The 21,753-nt window shown below is 37.4% G+C and overlaps 2 protein-coding genes across 2 annotated transcripts in view; both read right to left on the bottom strand.

The window, feature by feature from the left end:
• The window catches only part of LOC136263621 (uncharacterized), a gene marked incomplete in the record, with an annotated part of 463,802 nt that overhangs the window by 325,479 nt on the left and 116,570 nt on the right, over positions 1 to 21,753 (bottom strand).
• Positions 466 to 21,299, bottom strand: LOC136263496 (acetylornithine deacetylase-like). The gene is made up of 9 exons (XM_066058037.1): positions 21,131 to 21,299; positions 19,142 to 19,262; positions 17,259 to 17,506; positions 8,808 to 9,000; positions 7,824 to 7,961; positions 7,439 to 7,568; positions 6,696 to 6,811; positions 3,209 to 3,352; positions 466 to 669 (listed from the first exon to the last, which is right to left on the bottom strand). The coding sequence occupies exons 1-9, from the start codon at positions 21,244 to 21,246 to the stop codon at positions 553 to 555; spliced, it is 1,323 nt and encodes a 440-aa protein (XP_065914109.1). The 5' UTR covers positions 21,247 to 21,299; the 3' UTR covers positions 466 to 552.

Raw genomic sequence — 21,753 nt, 5'->3', positions numbered from 1 at the left:
GTTTTTGTTGTTGCTTGTTTCCTAGCTGTACCACACCTGTACATGTTTCATTCATAGTGTTGTTAGTAGTTGTTGCTCTTTCCAATTTTTGCTGTAATTTGTTGTGCTCTCATACTTCTCAATGGAAGATTCTCAATGGAAAATTGGCCATGCTGAATAAAGGAGTCAAGTTTTATAAATGAAATCACTTAATAGTTTTTTACTTATGAATTTTTTTTGTCAGATCATTTATTTGTAAAGAGTTTTATGCCTTGGTATGTTCAATTATATTACTTTGCTGTGGAAAATCAGTAATATTTGACATGTACCCCTTTACATGGGGTAGGTCCAGTTATTGTAGCTAACAGAGCTTCATAACTACACTTTTTAAAATCACTGAATGTCCCTGTAGTATACTATACTAGTACACTGTATGCTACTGTGTCAAGTCATTGTTACTAACCGCTACATGATGAGTGGCAGAAATTACATAGTATAGAACAACTATTAATTTTCTAAACAAAATAATTGTACAACAAAAACAAAATTCTGTTTCAAACAACAGACTGTTTCCTATTGGTTGAACCTGTTCAAGATGTGGTTGAATATCTTCAGACCAACCTTCATGTAAGACAGTGAACAGTACTCATTGTCACCATGGTAAACTGAACTATGTCCATAACCACACATCTACAAAGAGAGCAATCACAGTATTTCAACCAACAACATCTATGAAATATAATACACACAAGTATTGGCTGATTTGCTATTCAATGGCAATTCATGTCATATGCATGCAGTTTACATGATTCAAACCATTATAAATGAGACGTGGAATGAGGTATTATAAAATTCAACCGCAATAAAAAGTAAGCCTCTACTGTTATAATGGTTAATTAGCCTATCCCATGCATGCAATGATACAGGTATGTGGGACCTCCATTATTGGAATATTTCAGGGCCAGTTTAATCACAAAAGTATTTAGATAATTAAACCACACAAAACAGCCAAGCTGTGAAAAAATGGTGTGGCCTTAAAAAGCCTGGGTGAAAAAAGTTGTGAAATCAAAGGTGGTGGCCAAGAAATGGCTGCAATGATGTTAATGATAAAAAAGTGTGTGCATTATTAATTTTTTTTATCGTTAACATCATTGCAGTCATTTCTTGGCCACCACCTTTGATTTCACAACTTGTTTCACCCAGGCCTTTTAAGGCCACACCATTTTTTCGCAGCTTGGCTGTTTTATGTGGTCTTTTGTACTTTATAAGGCCCCAAAACCAGTGGCTTTAGGCTTGTTTTTACTCATATTTCTTCTTTTCTATGCAGATACAATGATGATTATTGAAGACAGACATACAGTGATTTACTTCAATATTTGATATTATTGTAATACTCTAATAGAGTGTACATTTTTTGAGGACTTCTAATAGAACATACATAGAATGTTTTAGAACAATCTAGTGCTTCTATTGTAGATTTATGAGATTACAAACATTTGATTACAAGTAGATTTCAACTAGAAATTTCATTTATAAAGCAGACATTAAGTGAGGAGATCAGCCAAGGTAGCAGTGGTTCAGTGGTTAAGGATGCAGGTGTTAGGTTTGGAGGTCCCTGGTTCAAACTCTGGTAAGGTGTTTTTTAAATTACATTTTTGTACACTTTTTTTACCCCGTGGTGACTGCTCTATTAGAGTATATCAATCCCATGATTTTACATTTATTTCTTTATAACTTTGTTGCTGTAACTCTATTGCTATTCAAACTATCAAAAGGCAATGCTACAATGATCAGCCTACCTACACACCAGTTTTCAAGTTATTCCTATACTCGGTTTACCCGTAGCCATGACAGAAGTTTGATTTTTTTTACGTGAATAAATGCTCATAACTCCTTGAATATTATCCTCAGATTCACAGCAAACTTGGTATATGAATCTCATCAATTGTGCTAAAGATCGAGGCAATTGAATTACAAGTTTGCATTGTATAGTAATTTTTGTAAAGTGTCTGAAACAAAAAATTGAAGCCCCCCGTATGGCATAAGAAGAAAAACAAAGAAATTAAAATGAAACTTTGAATGTCCATATCTCGCAAATGGCTGTTGTGAGTTTAATCAAACTTGCTGTGTGGTGTACCCTACCTGGCGAACAGCTTTAATGCAAAACAAAAATGGTGTGTTTTGTAGAAGTGGCCATGAAGCTATGCACACGTGAAAAAGCTATTTTCTTTCTTCCTGTCAATATACTCACGGTGTGGTGCGCCTGCTTTCTTGGTTGCATGACACACTACTGTGTGTCTTGATTTGTAGTATGAAGCCCACTCATTTATTAACAAAGCTCATATACTTTAATAGACCATACACCTTGTACCACAGTCGATGAAATAAATTGATAAAACAAAGCAGTTATTCTGCATACTGTTGTTCATCCTGTTTTAGTTACACACATTATTTTGATCACTGTGAAAAATGATATGGCGTTTCCAGTGGCTTATTGAATACAAAAAGCTTGGTATAACCTCTAGTATACTAACAATCTCATGTAAGGCTTTACTTAATGTGTTAAACATACAACCACACATGTGATGGTATAATGTGGGCATTATATTAGATATAAGCTATTTCAGGTAATGTGGTAAATAAACTGTAACTATATATGCAATAGTATAGTACAGATTATACTAAAGTATAAGATGAGTATAATACAGGATTTATATTAAGGTTTATTTGTATTGAATAAGCCACTGAAAATACCATCTTATATCCCACCTTTTTCACAGTGGATGTACAGTGCTAATACATGAGTATCAATTGATTAAACTGGCAGATTATACCTGTATATAAATACATATATTTGTACTTTGAAAGTGTTTCTGCAAAGTTTGAACATTCAGACAAGAATGGAATTACATATTTTTAATATGAAATGCAGTACTAATGTGCACATTTTTTTTGTCTTTTGTGCATGCATTGTGTATTTAAATCTAAGAATTTTGAAATTGTCTTATTATGCTAGCAAAATACTTGATGCCTATTTTGCTCAAAACTACATGTATACTGGCATAATTATCGCAAGTCTACTTTAGAAGAGTTTATATAATAACAAACTATGGTTTTTATTTCATGATTGTCCAAATGTAGAGTGGTCGTGACAGGCATGGTAACATGTACGAAGAACCAAAAGCATATTTGTAAATCTAGTAAACAAACTGTTACTACCCTAACCAACCTGTATATCAAATCCAGCTTCTTGCATTTCCCCAACCAGTGGCAGACTACCATTACTAGAAAAAGGTTCAGATGATCCAATCACTGCCTTAGTGGCTTCATCCAATGCTTTATGTCCATCACTGTCCAGGTCACAGGCGATTCCCTAAAATCAATATTTTATGCCTACATAGAGCTACACTAGAACAAATACACAGGTAAACACACTTTCTGTAACAACTTTAGACAACCTGTATATAGGACCAGGTATTCTACATACCCCAGCACTTGTGCTGTAAAGTCATAATAAAAAATCAAATGTGTGCATTAACACAACAAGCATACAGTGTAGATCTAAAGTGAAGTAAAAATACTTGATGCAGGTTGAAGTAAAATTTTTGTCTCCACGTATGAATCAGATGTTACTATACATTACAAAGTATACTATCCAGATAGTATTCTGAAATCATTAGAATAGTTGCTAATAATACAAACAATTTCATGTTGAGTTTTCTACAGAGCTTCCATAATCATCATTTATTTACTACAAATTTTGAATGATGTGTTGTTTATTTGCAATCTAATTTACTACATAAGTAAACATGCCCGGGTGATGAAAAAGCTACTGTTTTACAGCAAGTGATAATGTCATTATTCACAAAGATTTCTATTTAGGATATCTGGATAGTAAAAGTACTGAATTAATATGCAGGCATAAGTGAAAATGCACATGGATGGATGCAAAGTGTCCAGTCTTCAACCTTCCAATTCTGTACTATACAGATGGATGTACAGACATGTGTGACAGGAAAATATATACTGTATATACTGCATCAAGACACACAGTAGTGTGTCGTGCGGCTCAAGAAGCTGATGCGCAACACCCGTGAGTATATTGACAGGAAGAACGAAAATGCAATTTTCGCACTTACGTAGCTCTGTGCTGCCTTGATGAAGCAAGATGATTTTTGCTGTAGACATGCTCGCCGACTTCAGTACTCCACATACCAAATTCAGGTGAATTTGGTGCCAAATCCTACTGGAGGTAGCAATGCAAATTCACCTGAATTGTCGTAATTAAATTTTTTGCCATTAACCTACCATCACAGCCATTTCTTGGCCGCCATCTTGGATTTCACATCTTTTTCATCCTGGCCTTTTGGGGGGCCGCACTCTTTTTTACAGCTTGGCTGTTTTGGTTTAAATTTATTTACGGTACTCCATTATAGAATTCTATTACATTACAATTTATTCTGTAGGTAGTTCAGCTACAAACAGTTAATCTTATAGACAGTTCAGCAAGAAGCAAGTCACCCTATAGAGAGTTCAGCTACAAATAGATTGCTGTAGTGATTCAGAACATTACAAGTCACACTGAAGAGAGTTCAGCTATAAACAAGTCATGCACCCTGGAGAGAGTTCAGCTACAAACAATTCACTCTGTAGAAACAAACAAGTCTTCATACAGGGAGTTTAACAACCAAAATCCACCATGTAAAGACTTCAGTTTTACTAACAAGTTACTCTGTAGAGAGATCAACTAGAAACAAGAGAGAGCTGAGCTAGAAAACATCCCTTGTAGAGAGTTCAGCTACAAACAAATCACACTGTAGAGAAACTTAGATAGAAGAAGCCACCTTGTAGAGGATTCAGCTGTGAAGTGATCACCCTTATCACCCTGTAGAGAGTTCAGATACAAAGAAACCATCCTGTAGAGAGATCAGCAAGTCACCTGTAGAGACACCAGCTACAAAGAAACCATCCTGTAGAGAGTTCAACTACAAACAAATCACCCTGTAGAGTATTCAGCTACAAGCAAATTACCTTATAGAGTGTACAACTAGACACAAGTCACCCAATAGAGAGATCAGCTACAAGAAGTCATATTGTAGAGAGATCAGCTAGATGAAATCATCTTGCAGAGAGTTCAGTTATAAAGAAACCATCTTGTAGAGAGTTCAGCTACAAACAAATCACCTTGTAGAGAGTTCAGCTACAAAAAGATCACTGTGTAGATAGCGCAGCTATAAGAAGTCATCTTATAGAGAGTTCAGCTACAAAGAAACCACCATGTAGAGAGTTCAGCTGCAAACAAACCACCGTGTAGAGAGTTCAGTTAGAAACAATTTTCCCTGTAGAGAGATCAGCTAGAAGGATCACCTTGTAGAGAGTTCAGCTACAAAAAAATCACCCTGAAGATAGTTCAGCTACTAACAAGTCATCCTGTAGAGACATCAGCTAGAAGAAATTACCTTGTAGAGAATTCAGCTATAAAGAAACCATCATGTAGAGAGTTCAGCTACAAACAAGTCACCCTGTAGAGAGATCAGCTAGAACAAGTTAACTTGTAGAGAGTTCAGCTACAAAGAAACCATCATGCAGAGAGTTCAGCTACAAACAAATCACCCTACATCAGCTATAAACAGGTCACCTAGTAGAAAGATCAACTAGAAGAAGTTACCTTGTAGAGAGTTCAGCTACAAAGAAACCATCAAGTAGAAAGTTCAGCTACAAACAAGTCACCCTGTAGAGAGATCAGCTAGAAGAAGTTACCTTGTAGAGAGTTCAGCTACAAAGAAACCATCATGTAGAGAGTTCAGCTACAAACAAATCACCCTACATCAGCTACAAACAAATCACCCTGTAGAGATATCAGCTAGACTCAAGTTACCCTATCTATAGGGATCAGCTACAAACAAATCATCCCGTAGAAATATGTGTTGGAAACAAATCACCATGTACAGAGTTCAGCTAGAAATAAGTCACTTTGAAAAGAGTTCAGCTACAAACAATGGCAGTTTCAGCTACAGTTCAGTTATGTATAAGAAGTCACCTTATTATCTACAGTATGAATATCTTTCATTGTTAAATATACAAAAAGTTTAATCAGACAAAAAGCTGTACACAACATTTCTTCCTTTGTTCCACAATTCCTAAAGAAAAGAAAGAAAAAAAAAAAAAGTTAGAAGGAAGCACCAAAGCCAGTTAATGGCCGGCTTTGTGGTTTGCAATACTAAAAGAAGTGATATCTAAACCAAAACAGCCAAGCTGTAAAAAAAGAGTGCGGCCCTCAAAAATGCCAGGTTAAAAATAGATGTGAAATCCAAGGTGGCAGCCAAGAAATGGCCATGATGGTAGGTTAATGGCAAAAATTTTAATTAATACAGTTCAGGTGAATTTGGTGCCAGATCCTAATGGAGGAGGCACCTGGATTGTCGTAATTAAATTTTTTGCCATTAACCTAACCATCACAGCCATTTCTTGGCCGCCACCTTGGATTTCACATCTTTTTTCAACCTGGCCTTTTTGAGGGCTGCACTCTTTTTTTACAGCTTGGCTGTTTTGGTTTAGATATACATATACAACAGGACATGCCGACATGCACTAATTCACTAGCACATTATGGTATGTTTATACATACTGTATGCATGTCAATTAGTCTAGCTTGCAGATCTTACTACTGTATCAAGCTACAGTATGTATGCTATGCTATAAATACTCCTTCTAACCTTATATATTTCTCCCTCCCAAAAAATTTCCAGTTCTCCTTTAAAGTCACCCTCTGAAGTACTGATTTCATACTTGCTGCATGGACCACGATCACCAGACACCAGTACGTTAATATCTGTAATAGTAAAACATATGTAAATGAAACACTACAATGTAGCATACAACACAAAACTTCAGTATCATGCAGGAATCTTTAAAGGTTTTTTCTATCAAAGAGTATCAATCAAACACAACCTGCACTTTTCCTTCATGATGAATTGGCATTAATGTTTAGGAAATTCAGCAGCTCAAACATGCATACAGAAAAGCATCATGAAATATTTTGTAAAGTTTCTACAATTTTTTTCTACCTTAGTCAATTAAGTTCAATGTGAACTACAGTATGTATATGCAAGTTTTCTTGCTTCACTACTTTTATTTCTAAGATCTCTACTAAAATTTAGAATTCTTTATAGCTACTTGTGTATGCATTATGTACCATGCATATTTAGGCTTTGTGCTTGAGTAGAGCTGCAGGACAGTAGCATTGCATTCTAAATCAAAAACTGTACCACACCTTTGAAAGGCAGCATTGTGTGGTTAGAAGCAGAATATTTGATAAGCATCATTGTGTTTTATAATCATCTTGAATACCATAGTACAGTATTTTACTAGTTTCACCCTCAAAAAAGCACTCTTGTGGCATAGCTTAGTAAATGTGGTGTATGTGTTTTATTTTTTAAACCATCAAGAGTTGACATACCTTTATTTAGTTCTGCAACATATCCCTTCACCCTCTCCAAACATTCAGTGATGCTATAGAATGGGGTCAGTCTGATATCACCCTGTACTTCAGCCTGGGGTGGGATCTGGTTGACACTACCTTCAGCTGACTGCAGCGACAAAAATACAAATACATTGAATACAGTAAATACGTTTACGTAGCTTCTGTAACCACACAATTAAAATGTAATATACTTGTGCCGTATAACAGCGAAGTAATTCAAATTATGCCTCTACTGCTATACATGTGATTGATGCCTAAAATGCTTACCATGTTTAAAAACAATAGCAACTAAAATATAAACATGCATTAATATTATGTATACAAGCACTGTGGATCATATACTGCTCTTGTAACTGCTTACCTTAATCTGAGTTGGCTTCATGGTAGAGGGACAAATAAACTTGTATACAGCCTCAGAAGGATGTGGTGGGTAATCCTGATAGAATCTCTTCTGTGTGTGGGTGACTGCATCCATGGCCAGCTCCACACTGTTAATACCCTATAAGATATATGCCATACATATTTTTCACCCAATAATAGTAAGGTCACCAATTGTAGATTCCTTGTTTCCTGTCACCTTTCTGCATGATATTGTTAGAGCCGCATTCAAATTTATGACCAGGCCTACGAAAACAGGGAATGTGGGCACAAACTACACCCTGTCACACTAAAGGTCGTAACTCATTACTAAACAGTAACCTTGAATCTAGCTCTCCTGAATCTGAGAGAAAAAAAAGTAATTTGAAGTTAATGGGTTCCCTTTAATGTCCTTGATATAGAATATTAAATTTAATATATAATAGCCACCTGCCCACAGGATATTTTTGTCTGACTAGAATGGGAAACAAGGAATTTACATGCAATTGTTAGCCTTATGTACTGTACAGTATATTTACTGTACTTATTACATAGATCTACATTAGTTACTACCTAACATTGAAGATTGCTAGGTTCTTTATTATTATTAACTAGACACTGTATTTACTAAAACACTTTAAAATGTGGAATAGGTAATGAATCCACAAAAAGAAAGGATTGTGGAGTAAACATTAATAGATTGTGGTTACACCCTACATATTTCAATTCCCCTTAGTCTGAATCTAGTAAATGAGTCAAATAAAGAGATTTTGGTCCTTGACACTTCTCACATGATTGTGTACCCATGCACCCACGCACACATGCATGTACACACACACACATGCATGCACGCACGCACACATGCACGCACACATGCACGCACACACACACACACTACACTACACTACACTACACAGTACATGTTACATTGCACACACACATTGCATTGTGTACTATAGCACCCATCCACTATATACATACACTTCACCTTATGGGGTAGTCCAGAATGGGACAATCTTCCAAGACAATTCAGTCTCCAAATAGCAGCAGAGGCACTCCCTATACGAGGATGAACATCAGAAGAATCCACCCAATAAACTGGTCCAGCTTTATAATGGTCCAACTTTCCATCCTTCAATAACATATCAATCCCAACACCAGGTATCAAATTGCTCTCCTCACTACAAGGATAACATTTAATTATTACAAAAGACCAAGTTTACTTTAAACTATTTTTAGTCAAGAACTTGTTTCAACCATAGGGTGATGGCACTTTTACACTCCCATGCCCTCTCAATACCAAATATGTAGAGGCTCCAATCCAATCTATACTACTTCTAAACTGCTAACCATATAACAACAATATTATAATCCTATATTGCTATACACAAAATAAAGTACACAAAAAATTGGAATTTTAACTAGAGTAGGGACCATAGCACATCGATAAAAAGTACTGAAACAAGTTGGAGTGGTCCATGATATTAAATTACAGTAAAAACAATAAGAAGTGTTATATACCTACTGTGCTCAAGATACTATAACTGAAATGCACAGTAGGGATATAACACTTCCTATTGTTTTACTGCGATTTAGTATCATGGACTGCTCCAGTTTGTGGCATTACTTTTTATTGACATGCTATGGTCCTTAGTCCAGTTGAAAATTCCAATTTTTTGTGTACTTGTTTGTTAACCGTTTTTTGTAAATAATCATTATGACTGGTGAACCCATGCATACTACATCTGAAATGGTGCCGTGCGCCCCAGCTTATCTCAATTATCGTCTGAAAAGTGAAGTATCCATTATGCTTCATTGTCAGCTACTCTATGTTCAACCCTTTACACAGCATTTCAAATCAAGAACTGTTTGAAAAGCACCTCTGCAATCAAAATAGTCACTGTGAAAAAATACGGACAATTTCCGTTACGAAGAGAAGCCATCATGTGCTACCGCCTAATCAACACTTTTCGCTGTCAGCAAAGATGAACGGGACACAAAGGAGGACACTGGTAAACCCATGAAGAATGCATTGTATGTACTGCTGTATGCCCAAAGGCATCTCTTGGGCTGAAGTGACGTCGGACAGTTAAAAAATCAAGCCTGTAGCCTTAGCCGTTTATATTGAGTTAGCTAGCTACATTTGTCTGAAGGCATCAGTCAGTCATTCAGGCAGTCAGTCAATAGAAAATTCCATTAAATAAGTTTAAAAATTCCGTAGCAACCTTTTAAAAACATTTTGGGCCAATCTGAAGCTTGGTTTAACCTAACCAATACTGCCTCATCGTTGTCTGGGAAAATTGAGGCTGGTTTATGGGTGATGTTATTTCGTGGGCCACACCTACTCCTTTGTGTTTCCTACTATGATACAGTGAGTGAGAGGCAATTACATGTACAGATGCAGTGTAAGGCCAGGCTGAATACTATATATGTAAGACCACTCTTTGATTGCCTTATTTCTCATATATATATATAGCACAGTCATGTACAGACAGGAAATTCTTCAGAGGGCCACCTTCAACTTGAATTAGCTAAGCAATAATGCAAGTGGAATTCCAAATACCCTCACATTTAATCTCAGAAAACCTGATCATAAAAATATTTTCTTGCTTTAAGAATAGCTCGATATACCATAATACCCTCTTATTTCAATCTCAGATAGTCTAATTTCAAAATGTTTCTTGGAAGACAAGACGTCTGCCCATATATTGAAAGTGCTTTTTGTCATCATATCAATACAATGTCTCATACAAACATATTATTCAACTGAATTAACATGCGCAGTGCACTGCTAATAGAATTGTATACATGAGTGGTGCACATAGTTGTCCTAGATATTTCATCATTAAAAACAATTGTTTCAACTTGAAGAACAGTTTAACTCACCATTTTCTAACATGGAACGTTTCCATGATTATGTAATAAACACTCACTAGTCTGGGAATAATCTAGTTATCCCACAAGTGGGAAGTTATACCAGAAATAGGGCCCCTATGAGTATGTTCATTCGAGTATCTCTATGGGTGAGTTGTGATGTTATACTGCAATAATTTATCATGGGTAATACCTCCAATAGCTCTATTAAAGTAAAATTAAAAAACTACATTAGCAATCATTAACAGCTATTAGGTATGATGTCATGTCATATGGTGTAATATGATGTCATATAGTGGTATATGATGCAATAAGTTTAATGCTATGATGTCATAAATTTGTCCTGTAAGTATATATTTTATTTATGGATAATTATAACTTCACTAGTTCACTGATTGTAAAACATCAGAACTCTTAATACATCTCACAATGTCCTACACTCCATTACTCACCACATTATGCCTGTGCTGTCACACTTACATTTGAACCCCCAATAAAGCGTTGTTGTTATTGTACGTAGTGTAACTGTTGACCATCATTATATTATTTCCATGAGCAAACTTTACACTGCCAATACAAATACACTAGCAAGACTGCAAGCAGTAGGTAAGTCATCAAAGTAAATAGTTATGGCCACCATCACTCACACTTTGCCAGAGTACAACTCTTAGTTTATATTGCTGTTTTGATAAATGATAGACACTTGTCACCTAGCACAGCTGTTATTATACCCTAGCAGCTGTTATTATATCCTAGCAGCTGTTATTATATCCTAGCAGCTGTCATTATATCCTAGCAGCTGTCATTAATGGTTAAGCCATTTGCCATTAATAGTTACATAATTTTCCATTAAGCTAATTATGCCATTACATACTTAACTGCACTTAAAACATCTCACATTGTACCAGTGATCAGGCAAAGCACTCATGCCTGTGGTACAGGCATGTTTTACCTTTATACCACAGATCAAAAGGAAAACCCAGTCTATATAATGTCACAATGTGCTGGCTCTTAGGTAACAAAGAGCCCTCTTCCTTGTGACTATTTTTCAACAGTAGATTCAATAAGTGGATTTATATATGAGTCATCCTCTATTCTGTGTACTTCATAACTTACAGTTATGTTTGCCATATTTTCTTATTACAGGACTGAGGTAGGTAGTTACCACCATAAATGCGTATTCACTACCTAAATAAGTTCTGCACACATCATTTACTGGTAGAGCAAGCTTGCAATTTCCTATGATCTGCATGTAAATGGGTTAATAGGTAAATCACTCTCGTGGCATACAGTACATTAACAGTGTGGCATATAGTATAAGAGTAATTATACGTATTTCGCATACCACAAATGCTCTTGCCTGATATACATCAAGACACACGGTAGTGTGTCGTGCGGCCCAAGAAGCCGGCGCGCCACACCGTGAGTATATTGACAGGAAGAACGAAAACGTCATTTTCACACCTTTGTATCTCGGTGATCACTTATCTGATTGGAACCAAATTTGCTACACAATTGCCCGCCAGCCAAGGGAGTCTACATTCCAAATTTGAAGGAAATCGCTCCAGCCATTTCCGAGATACGAGCTGCCAAAGTTTCGTTTTTTTTTCTTCGTTTTTTTTTTCTTCTTCTTCGTCTTTTCGCACACTTGCAAAAATTGCTATAACAAGCAAACGCGTACTCCGATCGCCTTGAAATTTGGCACACAGAAAGGGAGTCCAAAGGCGAATCCTAGCATCAAATTTGGTACAAATCCGATGAATGGTTCAGGAGTTATGACCGATTATTCGCGTAAAACAAGATCGATTTGTTGTCACGCCTACAGGGTAAACCGCTTCATGGAATGAGTTGAAAATTGCTATGTAGATGGAGTAACCATCGTAGGAGTGCCTTTTGGTGGTTTGAAAGGAATCGAGATAAAGACCACGGAGATATGACACAAAACCCAACCTGTGTCACAATTACGCGATCGATTTTTATGAATAAAAAAGTATTAGTTTTCACGCCTACTAGGCAAACCGCTTAGAGCAATGAGCTGAAAATCGGTGTATAGCTGGAATAATCTTCATAGAAAGTCCTTGCAGTAGTACAGAAGAATCGGATTACAAACCACTGAGTTTTGATTCGAAAGCCAACTCCGTGTAGCAAATGCGAGATCAAGATACTCTAATAGAACAGTCACCCTAATAGAGCATTCGGCTAATTTATTTACTCCAATATAGAATTTTATTACATCACAAGTTATTCTGTAGGGAGTTCAGCTGCAAACAGTTAATCTTATAGACAGTTCAGCAAGAAGACAGTCACCATGTGGAGAGTTAAGCAAATATATCACTATAGAGATTCAGAACATTACAAGTCACACTGAAGAAAGTTCAGCTATAAACAAGTCATGCACTGTGTAGAGAATTCAGCTACAATTAAGTCACTCTCTAGAGAATTCATTTACACAGAATTCAGCTACACACAAGTCACTGTAGAGAGGGTTCAGCTACAAACAAATTACCCTTTAGAGTGATCAGCTACAAACAAAACACTTTGCAGGGTGTTCAACTGCAACAAATCAACCTTTAGAGCGATCAGCAATGAACAAATCAACACAAATCTACCTGTAGAGAGATCAGCTAGAAACAAATCACCCTGAAGAGAGTTCAGCTACAAAAAAATCACCCTGTAGAGACATCAGCTATAAACTAGACACAATGTAAGGAGTTCAGCTACAAGCAATCACCCTGTAGAGAGTTCAGCTAAAACAAATCAACCTGCAGAGAGATCAGCTACAAACAAATCACCTTATAGAGAGTTCAGCTACAAACAGATTACCTGTAGAGAGATCGGCTACAAACAAATCAACCTGCAGAGAGATCAGCTACACACAAATCAACTTGTAGAGAGATCAGCTACAAACAAATCACTGTGTAGAGAGATCAGCTAGAAACTACACACAATGTAAGGAGTTCAGCTACAAACAAATCACCCTGTAGAGAGATCAACTACAAACTAGACACAATGTAAGGAGTTCAGCTACAAGCAAATTACCCTGTAGAGAGTTCATCTACAAACAAATCAACCTGTAGAGCAATCAGCTAGAAACAAATCACCCTGAAGAGAGGTCAGCTACAAAAAATCACCCTGTAGAGAGATCAGCTAGAAACAAATCACCCTGAAGAGAGGTCAACTACAAAAAAATCACCCTGTAGAGAGATCAGCTACAAACAAATTGCCCTGTAGAGAGATCGGCTACAAACAAATCAACCTGTAGAGAGATCAGCTACAAACAAATTGCCTTGTAGAGAGATCGGCTACAAACAAATCAACCTGCAGAGAGATCAGCTACACACAAATCAACTTGTAGAGAGTTCAGCTACAAACAAATTACCCTGTAGAGAGATCGGCTACAAACAAATCACCCTGTAGAGAGATCAGCTAGAAACTACACACAATGTAAGGAGTTCAGCTACAAACAAATCACCCTGTAGAGAGATCAGCTACAAACTAGACACAAAGTAAGGAGTTCAGCTACAAGCAAGTTACCCTGTAGAGAGTTCATCTACAAGCAAATCAACCTGCAGAGCAATCAGCTAGAAACAAATCACCCTGAAGAGAGGTCAGCTACAAAAAAATCACCCTGTAGAGAGATCAACTAGAAACAAATCACCCTGAAAAGAGGTCAGCTACAAACAAAACACTTTGCAGAGAATTCAGCTACAAACAAATCAGCTTGTAGAGAGATCAGTTACACACAAATCAACCTGTAGAGAGATAAGCTAGAAACAAATCACCCTGTAGAGAGTTCAGCTACAAACAAATCACCCTGTAGAGAGTTCAGCTACAAGCAAAACACCCTGTAGAGAGTTCAGCAACAAAGAAACCACCATATGCATGTAGAGAGTTCAGCTGCAAACAAATCACCTTATAGAGAGTTCAGCTACAAACAAATCACTCTGTAGAGAGATCAGCTAGAAACTGGACACAATGTAAGGAGCTCAGCTACAAGCAAATCACCCTTTAGTGAGTTCAGCTACAAACAAATCAACCTGCAGTGAGATCACCTACAAAAAAGCACCTTGTACAGAGTTCAGCTACAAACAAATTACCCTGTAGAGAGATCGGCTACAAACAAATCAACCAGTAGAAAGATCAGCTACACACAAATCAACTTGTAGAGAGATCAGCTACAAACAAATCACCCTGTAGAGAGATCAGCTAGAAACTAGACACAATGTAAGGAGTTCAGTTACAAGTAAATCACCCTGTAGAGAGTTCAGCTAAAACAAATCAACCTGCAGAGAGATCAGCTACAAATAAATCACTTTATAGACAGTCAGCTACAAACAAATTACCTTGTAGAGAGATCGGCTGCAAATTAATCAACCTGCAGAGAGATCAGCTACACACAAATCAACTTGTAGAGAGATCAGCTACAAACAAATCACCCTGTAGAGAGAACAGCTAGAAACTAGATACAATGCAAGGAGTTCAGCTACAAGCAAAATCACCCTTTAGTGAGTTCAGCTACAAACAAATCAACCTGCAGTGAGATCACCCACAAAAACGCACTTGTACAGAGTTCAGTTACAAACAAATCACCCTGTAGAGAGATCAGGTAGAAGAATTCACCTTGTAGAGAGTTCAGCAACAAAGAAGCCACCATGTAGAGAGTTCAGCTGCAAACAAATCACCCAGTAGAAAGATCAGCTAGAAGAAGTTACCTTGTAGAGAGTTCAGTTACAAAGAAACCATCATATAGAGAGTTCAGCTACAAAGAAATTACCCCGTAGAGAGTTCAGCTAGAAGAAGTCACCTTGTAAAGAGTTTAGCTACAAAGAAACCATCATGTACAGAATTCAGCTACAAAGAAACCACCTGTACAGAATTCAACTACAAACAAATCACCCTGTATAGAGATCAGCTAGAAGAAGTTACCTTGTAGATAGTTCAGCTACAACAATTCACCCTGTAGAAAGATCAGCTAGAAGAAGTCACCTTGTAGAGTGTTCAGTTACAAAGAAACCATCATGTAGAGAGTTCAGCTGCAAACAAATCACTCTGTAGAGAGTTCAGCTACAAAGAAACCGCCATGTAGAGAGTTCAGCCTCATACAAACCACCTTGTAGAGAATTCAACTACAACAAATCACCCTGTAGAGAAGAAGTTACCTTGTAGAGAGTTCAGCTACAAAGAAACCACCATGTAGAGAGTTTAGCTGCAAACAAATCACCTGTAGAGAGTACAGCTAGAAACAAATCACCCCGTAGAGAGATCAGCTGGACAAAGTCACCTTGTAGAGAGTTCAGCTACAAAAAAATCACCCTGTAGAGAGTTCAGCTAGACGAAGTCACCTTATAGAGAGTTCAGCTACAAAGAAACCATCATGTAGAGAGTTTGGCTACAAAGACACCACCATGTAGAGAGTTTAGCTGCAAACAAATCACCTGTAGAGAGTTCAGCTAGAAACAAAATACCCTGTAGAGAGACCAGTTAGAAGAGGTTACCTTGTAGAGAGTTCAGCTACAAAGAAACCATCCTGTATATAGTTCAGCTACATTTCAAGTCACCCAGTAGAGAGATCAGCTGCAAAAAAAATCCTGTGGGGAATAATGGGCATGTAATAAATATATGTATATAATTTGTATAATTACTAATAAAATCAAAAATAATTGAAGTACTAAAATTCTTCTTTAAGTTCTTTTCTTCTTCCTGTGGTAAAGAAAAAAAACACATGGGTTAAAAAAGCCCCAAAGCCAGCCATAGGCCGGCTTTGCAGTATACAAATACAAAAAGAAGTGATATCTAATCAAAAACAGCCAAGCTGTAAAAAAAGGTGCGGCCCCCAAAGAGGCCATGGTGAAAAAAGATGTGAAATCCAAGGTGGCGGCCAAGAAATGGCTGTGATGGTAGGTTAATGGTTACATTTTAATAACGACAATTCAGGTGAATTTTGTGCCACTTGGTCTTGGCACCAAATTCACCTGAATTGTTGTTATTAAAATGTAACCATTAACCTACCATCACAGCCATTTCTTGGCCGCCACCTTGGATTTCAGATCTTTTTTCACCATGGCCTCTTTGGGGGCCGCACCTTTTTTTACAGCTTGGCTGTTTTTGATTAGATATATGTAACAGTACATATATACACATGCATGCATAGGCGGCGGAAAGGGGGGTACTAGGGGGCTAAAGACCCCCCTCGGTCTGCTGAGGGGGGGCTTAAAAACCGTGATAAAGATCGAGATACTCTAATAGAGCAGTCACTCTAATAAAGTAGTCAGTGTGTAGCGAGCTATGAAAGGATTTTTATGTAGTTTATCAGCTAGGAATGGTAGCTGGTGAGGTGGAAAGCTCTTGTCAGTTGGTTGCGACCTTTTTTTTTTTTTTTGGTCTCACCTTACCAAACTATAGAAATAAGTCTGGGTCAGCCCAGCCCCCCCTCATATCAACTACTTCCGCCGCCGCTGCATGCATGTACCTCTGCATGGCATTGTGCATGCATATATCAGGCATACTCTTTGGGATGTGTCATAACTACATGTATTACACTCATACCTAATATATAATAACTCACGCTGCAATGAAAACTGCTGCTATTTTACGTTTCATTTTTGGTTTCTTCTCAGCTAACTGGATGAACATCTCAGTTAACATGGCAACATGTCCTAGACAGTCAGTGGTTCCCCGTCCATACAACTTATCTCCTTCAATTGTCAGTTTAAATGGGTCACGTTCCCAAGTATTAGGATCAGCAGGTACCACATCAAGATGACTACCAATGAATGATATTGTCTTCTGCTCATTAGTGGAGCGCCCGAGACTCTATAATTGAGATAATATTTCACTTTTTGTTGGTCAACATTTTATGGGGTTATTGCATGTGTTTTATTGATTTTAGAAGTAGAGCCAAGGCATGTAAGAAGTCCTTTGGGATCCTATTTTTTGGACCATTTGTTTACATAGAGAAGATCATTATCCTATTAGTTAATTGACTGCATGGATCTAGTATTTAAAGCAGTACAAAGCCTGCAGCTACAACATAATGACATATTAAAGTCATATAAAATAAAGAGCGTAAGCACATGCATATGCATACTGAAACCTCATTAATTAGCCCACCTGTGGGAACATCAATGTTAAGGTACAGTATATTTGTATAAACTGGTGGCCTCGCTTGGCAGGTACACCTCTCCAGGTTATCATGGGTTTATTAGGAAAGAGGAACTATTAATTTTATTACAGTATTAATGAGACCAAAAAGTATTTCTTTTAGGATAAATTATTATGAGGTGGTCTTACTAAAGAGGTGTTACTTCTGTATGAGGAGGTTAATTATATTGTATACTGTAAACAACATAAATTAATATGTACAGAGCACTTTCATTATTTCAGCATCAAATAAAACTATAATACCCAGTAGTTCTATTGGAATCATTTCTTTGATTTTTCAGCTGAGTTGCTGTATCAACTTAAGTATTTTTTGACCTTTGACTTGTTCCACTAACTTACTGCAAACATACGTCTAATAATAATATTATGTCACATAATTATTCACCATTGATCTGGAGAACATGTTATACACACTGTCAATGGGGACTGCAGCAACTGTGAGATCAAGAAGTTTAACCTCAGCAAATAGCTACATCGTATTACCTTCAACATTTACCTTAATAATATGCGACCTGCTGAGCAACATTTTTGCATTATTCTCAAAAATCATTTGTGACCGGGCCTGCAAAAATAGGGCATGTGGGCACATGATTTTTACCTACTTTTTCAAACTTTCATCACTCATAACATTTTGTACCATTATGCTATGGCAATGCAATTATGAGCATCTAGTTAGAATTTAATTGGCTTTATGATGCAAGTAACAGAATACAAATATTCTGTTCCAATACTGAGATATGACCTGTAGAGTGACAGGGTATAGTTTGTGCCCACATGCCCTATTTTCGCAGGCCCAGTCACATTTTATGACTTTTTTGGCGTCTTGAGGGAAAAATCATTTGGCAGTTAAAAGTTTCAGCCTTATCTGGTAAGTGCTTTTGGAGTTATAGAGATAGACAACAAGAAGAGCAAAACAATCAATTTGTACAGTGCCTATACAGGAAAAAGCTACAGGCACTTGTTTAATTGATCATATGTGACCGGATTTGCGAAAAGGTACTTTTTCCACACATTTTACATGTCAGCAAACAAAATGTTATATATAACAGTTGACTCCTTACTCTGATTATGTTGCTTTTTGTATCATAATGTAGCCAGATAATGTAGCTTTACTCATGTAAAATTTCAGGCAATTATATGCAATGGTAAAAAAGTTATGAAGTTTCAAAGTTAAAAAAATAGGTCAAATTTTGTGTGTGAAAAAGGTACCTTTTCACAAATCCGGTCACATATTAAGTCTCAAGTGCAGGCTACAGAATTGGACTTGTGTCCACACAGCACACTCACATTGTCATATTCAATGATTACGTTTCCCCTTCCATCAACGTATGCCACATGCTCCACCTTAAGCAGACCACCATTCTCCTTCGTGTATGGCTGTAGAGCATCCAGTACATGCTTGACTGCCCTGAAATACACACAAGAACATTTAATAAGGGAAACTGTTGTCTTTGATTCAAGTGTCCAATAAGGGAAATTCCTATACGGGTAGCTACCTAGTATTACAGCTGTCTCCACTGGAGTACCCTGGAGGCACAACTTTAGAATAACTATTCATGTTACTATGCAAAATAATGTAGATATTGGTAACACAAGGGACAGCTAATATCAAGCAGTAGTTACTACGTACAATCAGAGGACATGCACCAACACAGATCAAACAGATGCATGCAAGTGTCATTTTACATGTAATACGTAGCTAAACTATGGAACCAGCCAACTTGACGATTAGGCCATTCCAAATACGTAAATTCTCTGTTTCCCGTCCACCGCCCGCATCTGGTTACTGCCAGCACTAAATATTCCATTATTCCGTATTCTTCCATTATTTTCCGGTTATTCTTGCATACTAATAGGCTCAGTAAAAGCTATCTTGAAACAGTGTCAGCTCACGTGTCAGCAGTGCTATCATGTCAGCACAGACTTCGCGTTTGTGTTATTTTTGCAACTTACAAAGGAAGGAACAAGCTTAAGCATGCTTTTATGCAGCCTTTTTGGCTGTGCCAGGCAAATAATAGCTTGAAAAGCTAGCCAATCTTATAATGAAATAATGGAAATGGACAGCCCGCCCGCATGCGAATATGCCAGTGTCCAGGACGGGAAACAGAGAATTTATTTGGAGTGGCCTTACTTACTCCAAGCCTCATTCAGGCCTGGCCTCATCACTTAAATTGACTTATTGTATTTAGCTAATGATCATTTAAATTTTGCAGTGGCTATTGATACCAATCGTTGCGTCAATTTTTACTAAAGCTGCAGGAACATATGAGTCCTGCAGACCCTCAGCTTGTATGCTGTAAAATAAATAAAGTAAGTTCCACCAAACCGAGCTATTGACACCGACCTAACAATTTAGCATCAAACACACTAACTAGTTGTAAGTTTTAGGTGAGTTCGAGGAGAACTATGATGAGCGTGCTATGAATGAAGGGAGCGAAGCGAACGTTCCGGAGAAGCCGTTGGCTACCTCAGCCTGGAAGGCGTTAGGGTAAGTTCTACGATTAGGGTTCTTGCATAATATTATTGGTTGCATTCTTTTCGACTCGCATTTATAAGGTCCAGGGAGGTAGGTAGTCTATAGCTAGCTAGATGGCACTGGTGCATAGCTGAAATGGTTAGCTAGCTGATATAATCTTCTATATTTGTGAAGTTTCAGAGTCACAGAGTATATAGGTGGCAGCCAAGGGTCAGGGCTTCTTTAGTACAAATTCTTTTCGTGTTTCTACAACTGTTTTTGTCTAAATTCAGTAGTTTTGTCAGTTAGTGTGGCGCTTAATGATGGTTATACACTCATACTCATAGCCTTGGTCTTTAATTTTAATTTGGAGCTAAGTAACAGCACTATAAATTAACAAGCACGGCTATATAGCTAACTATAGTACTCGTTGTTTTGTACACTAATGTTATACATACTGTATATATGTATATATATAGACTACTCAGTGGCGGATCCAGAAATTTTCAGAGGGGTTTCAGTCAGGTTCCACTCAACTTCAACCTTGCTGTAAGTCGAAGACCAAAAAAAAAAGTCACTACCTACTGTTGAATGCCGTGATGGTGATTTCAAAGATAAAAGTATGAAGTTTCGCCAGTAGAAAAAGTCCCAATAATTATATTACACTTGGTGACCGCACGAAGAATCGTAAATAAATTAGAGGCGCGCGCTATTTTCAGAGGGGTTTCAGCTGAAACCGTTGCAACCCCCCTGTATCCACCACTGTTACTGAGCTACACTGACTAGCTAATCAGATAATTCCTGGCCTTCAAGATTCTTACCTGTCTTCCTCTGGTATAAAATTCGGGGGATTGTTTTGCAAATGCTCCGTTTCACCAATCAAATTGGTGAGAAGTTTCAAGTATCGCGCCTCATCGAAATCAAGTTCTACTTCCATCACCGTACAACTAGCGAGATCAAAAGCAAACCAACTAGCTACCCTTCGTGATCAGCTGCTTTTATAGGTACGAAGGGCACGCCCACAACATCTCAGTGACGTAGCGTGATGCATATAAGAAATTATGCCTTACGGTGCTAACGCGCGATCGTTTAATTTCGAAACTGTTGCAAGCTTCAGTAGCTGGCTGATTGCATGGCCTTTCAGCTGAAAATTGCTTGACAATGCGTATTTAAATACAAGATATTATCTCAGTGTTTGTAGTTAAGTGCTATATCACTAGCGAGGCTAAAGCCTGTTAGCTAATGCAGGGAGGCATGCAGAATCCTAAATAATCATTGAAAATTCACAGAAAGTCCCTGACCCAGTTACCTTAAGGCTGCATAGAAATTCTATATGTATTCACATACATGTTGTTGGTCTCCATGAAATTTAACATCGCATCAGCATTCAGAGCAAAACTATAATGTTCAAATGGTTTACTCTATCATTCATTAATTTATGATG

Source organism: Dysidea avara, chromosome 1 (genome assembly GCF_963678975.1).
Source record: "Dysidea avara chromosome 1, odDysAvar1.4, whole genome shotgun sequence".
Lineage (NCBI taxonomy): Eukaryota > Metazoa > Porifera > Demospongiae > Dictyoceratida > Dysideidae > Dysidea > Dysidea avara.
Note: the sequence above shows the minus strand (reverse complement) of the source record. Positions and strands in the feature narration are given on the sequence as shown.

Bases quoted from the DNA above. Each gene is read 5' to 3' on its own strand.
- LOC136263496 (XM_066058037.1), bottom strand. From the start codon at position 21,246: ATGGAAGTAGAACTTGATTTCGATGAGGCGCGATACTTGAAACTTCTC. The intron at 6,812-7,438 runs GTATGTCAACTC...TTACTATTACAG, and splicing joins TGTTGCAGAACTAAATAAAG to ATATTAACGTACTGGTGTCT. The intron at 670-3,208 runs GTTGGTTAGGGT...CTCTCTTTGTAG, and splicing joins AAGCTGGATTTGATATACAG to ATGTGTGGTTATGGACATAG.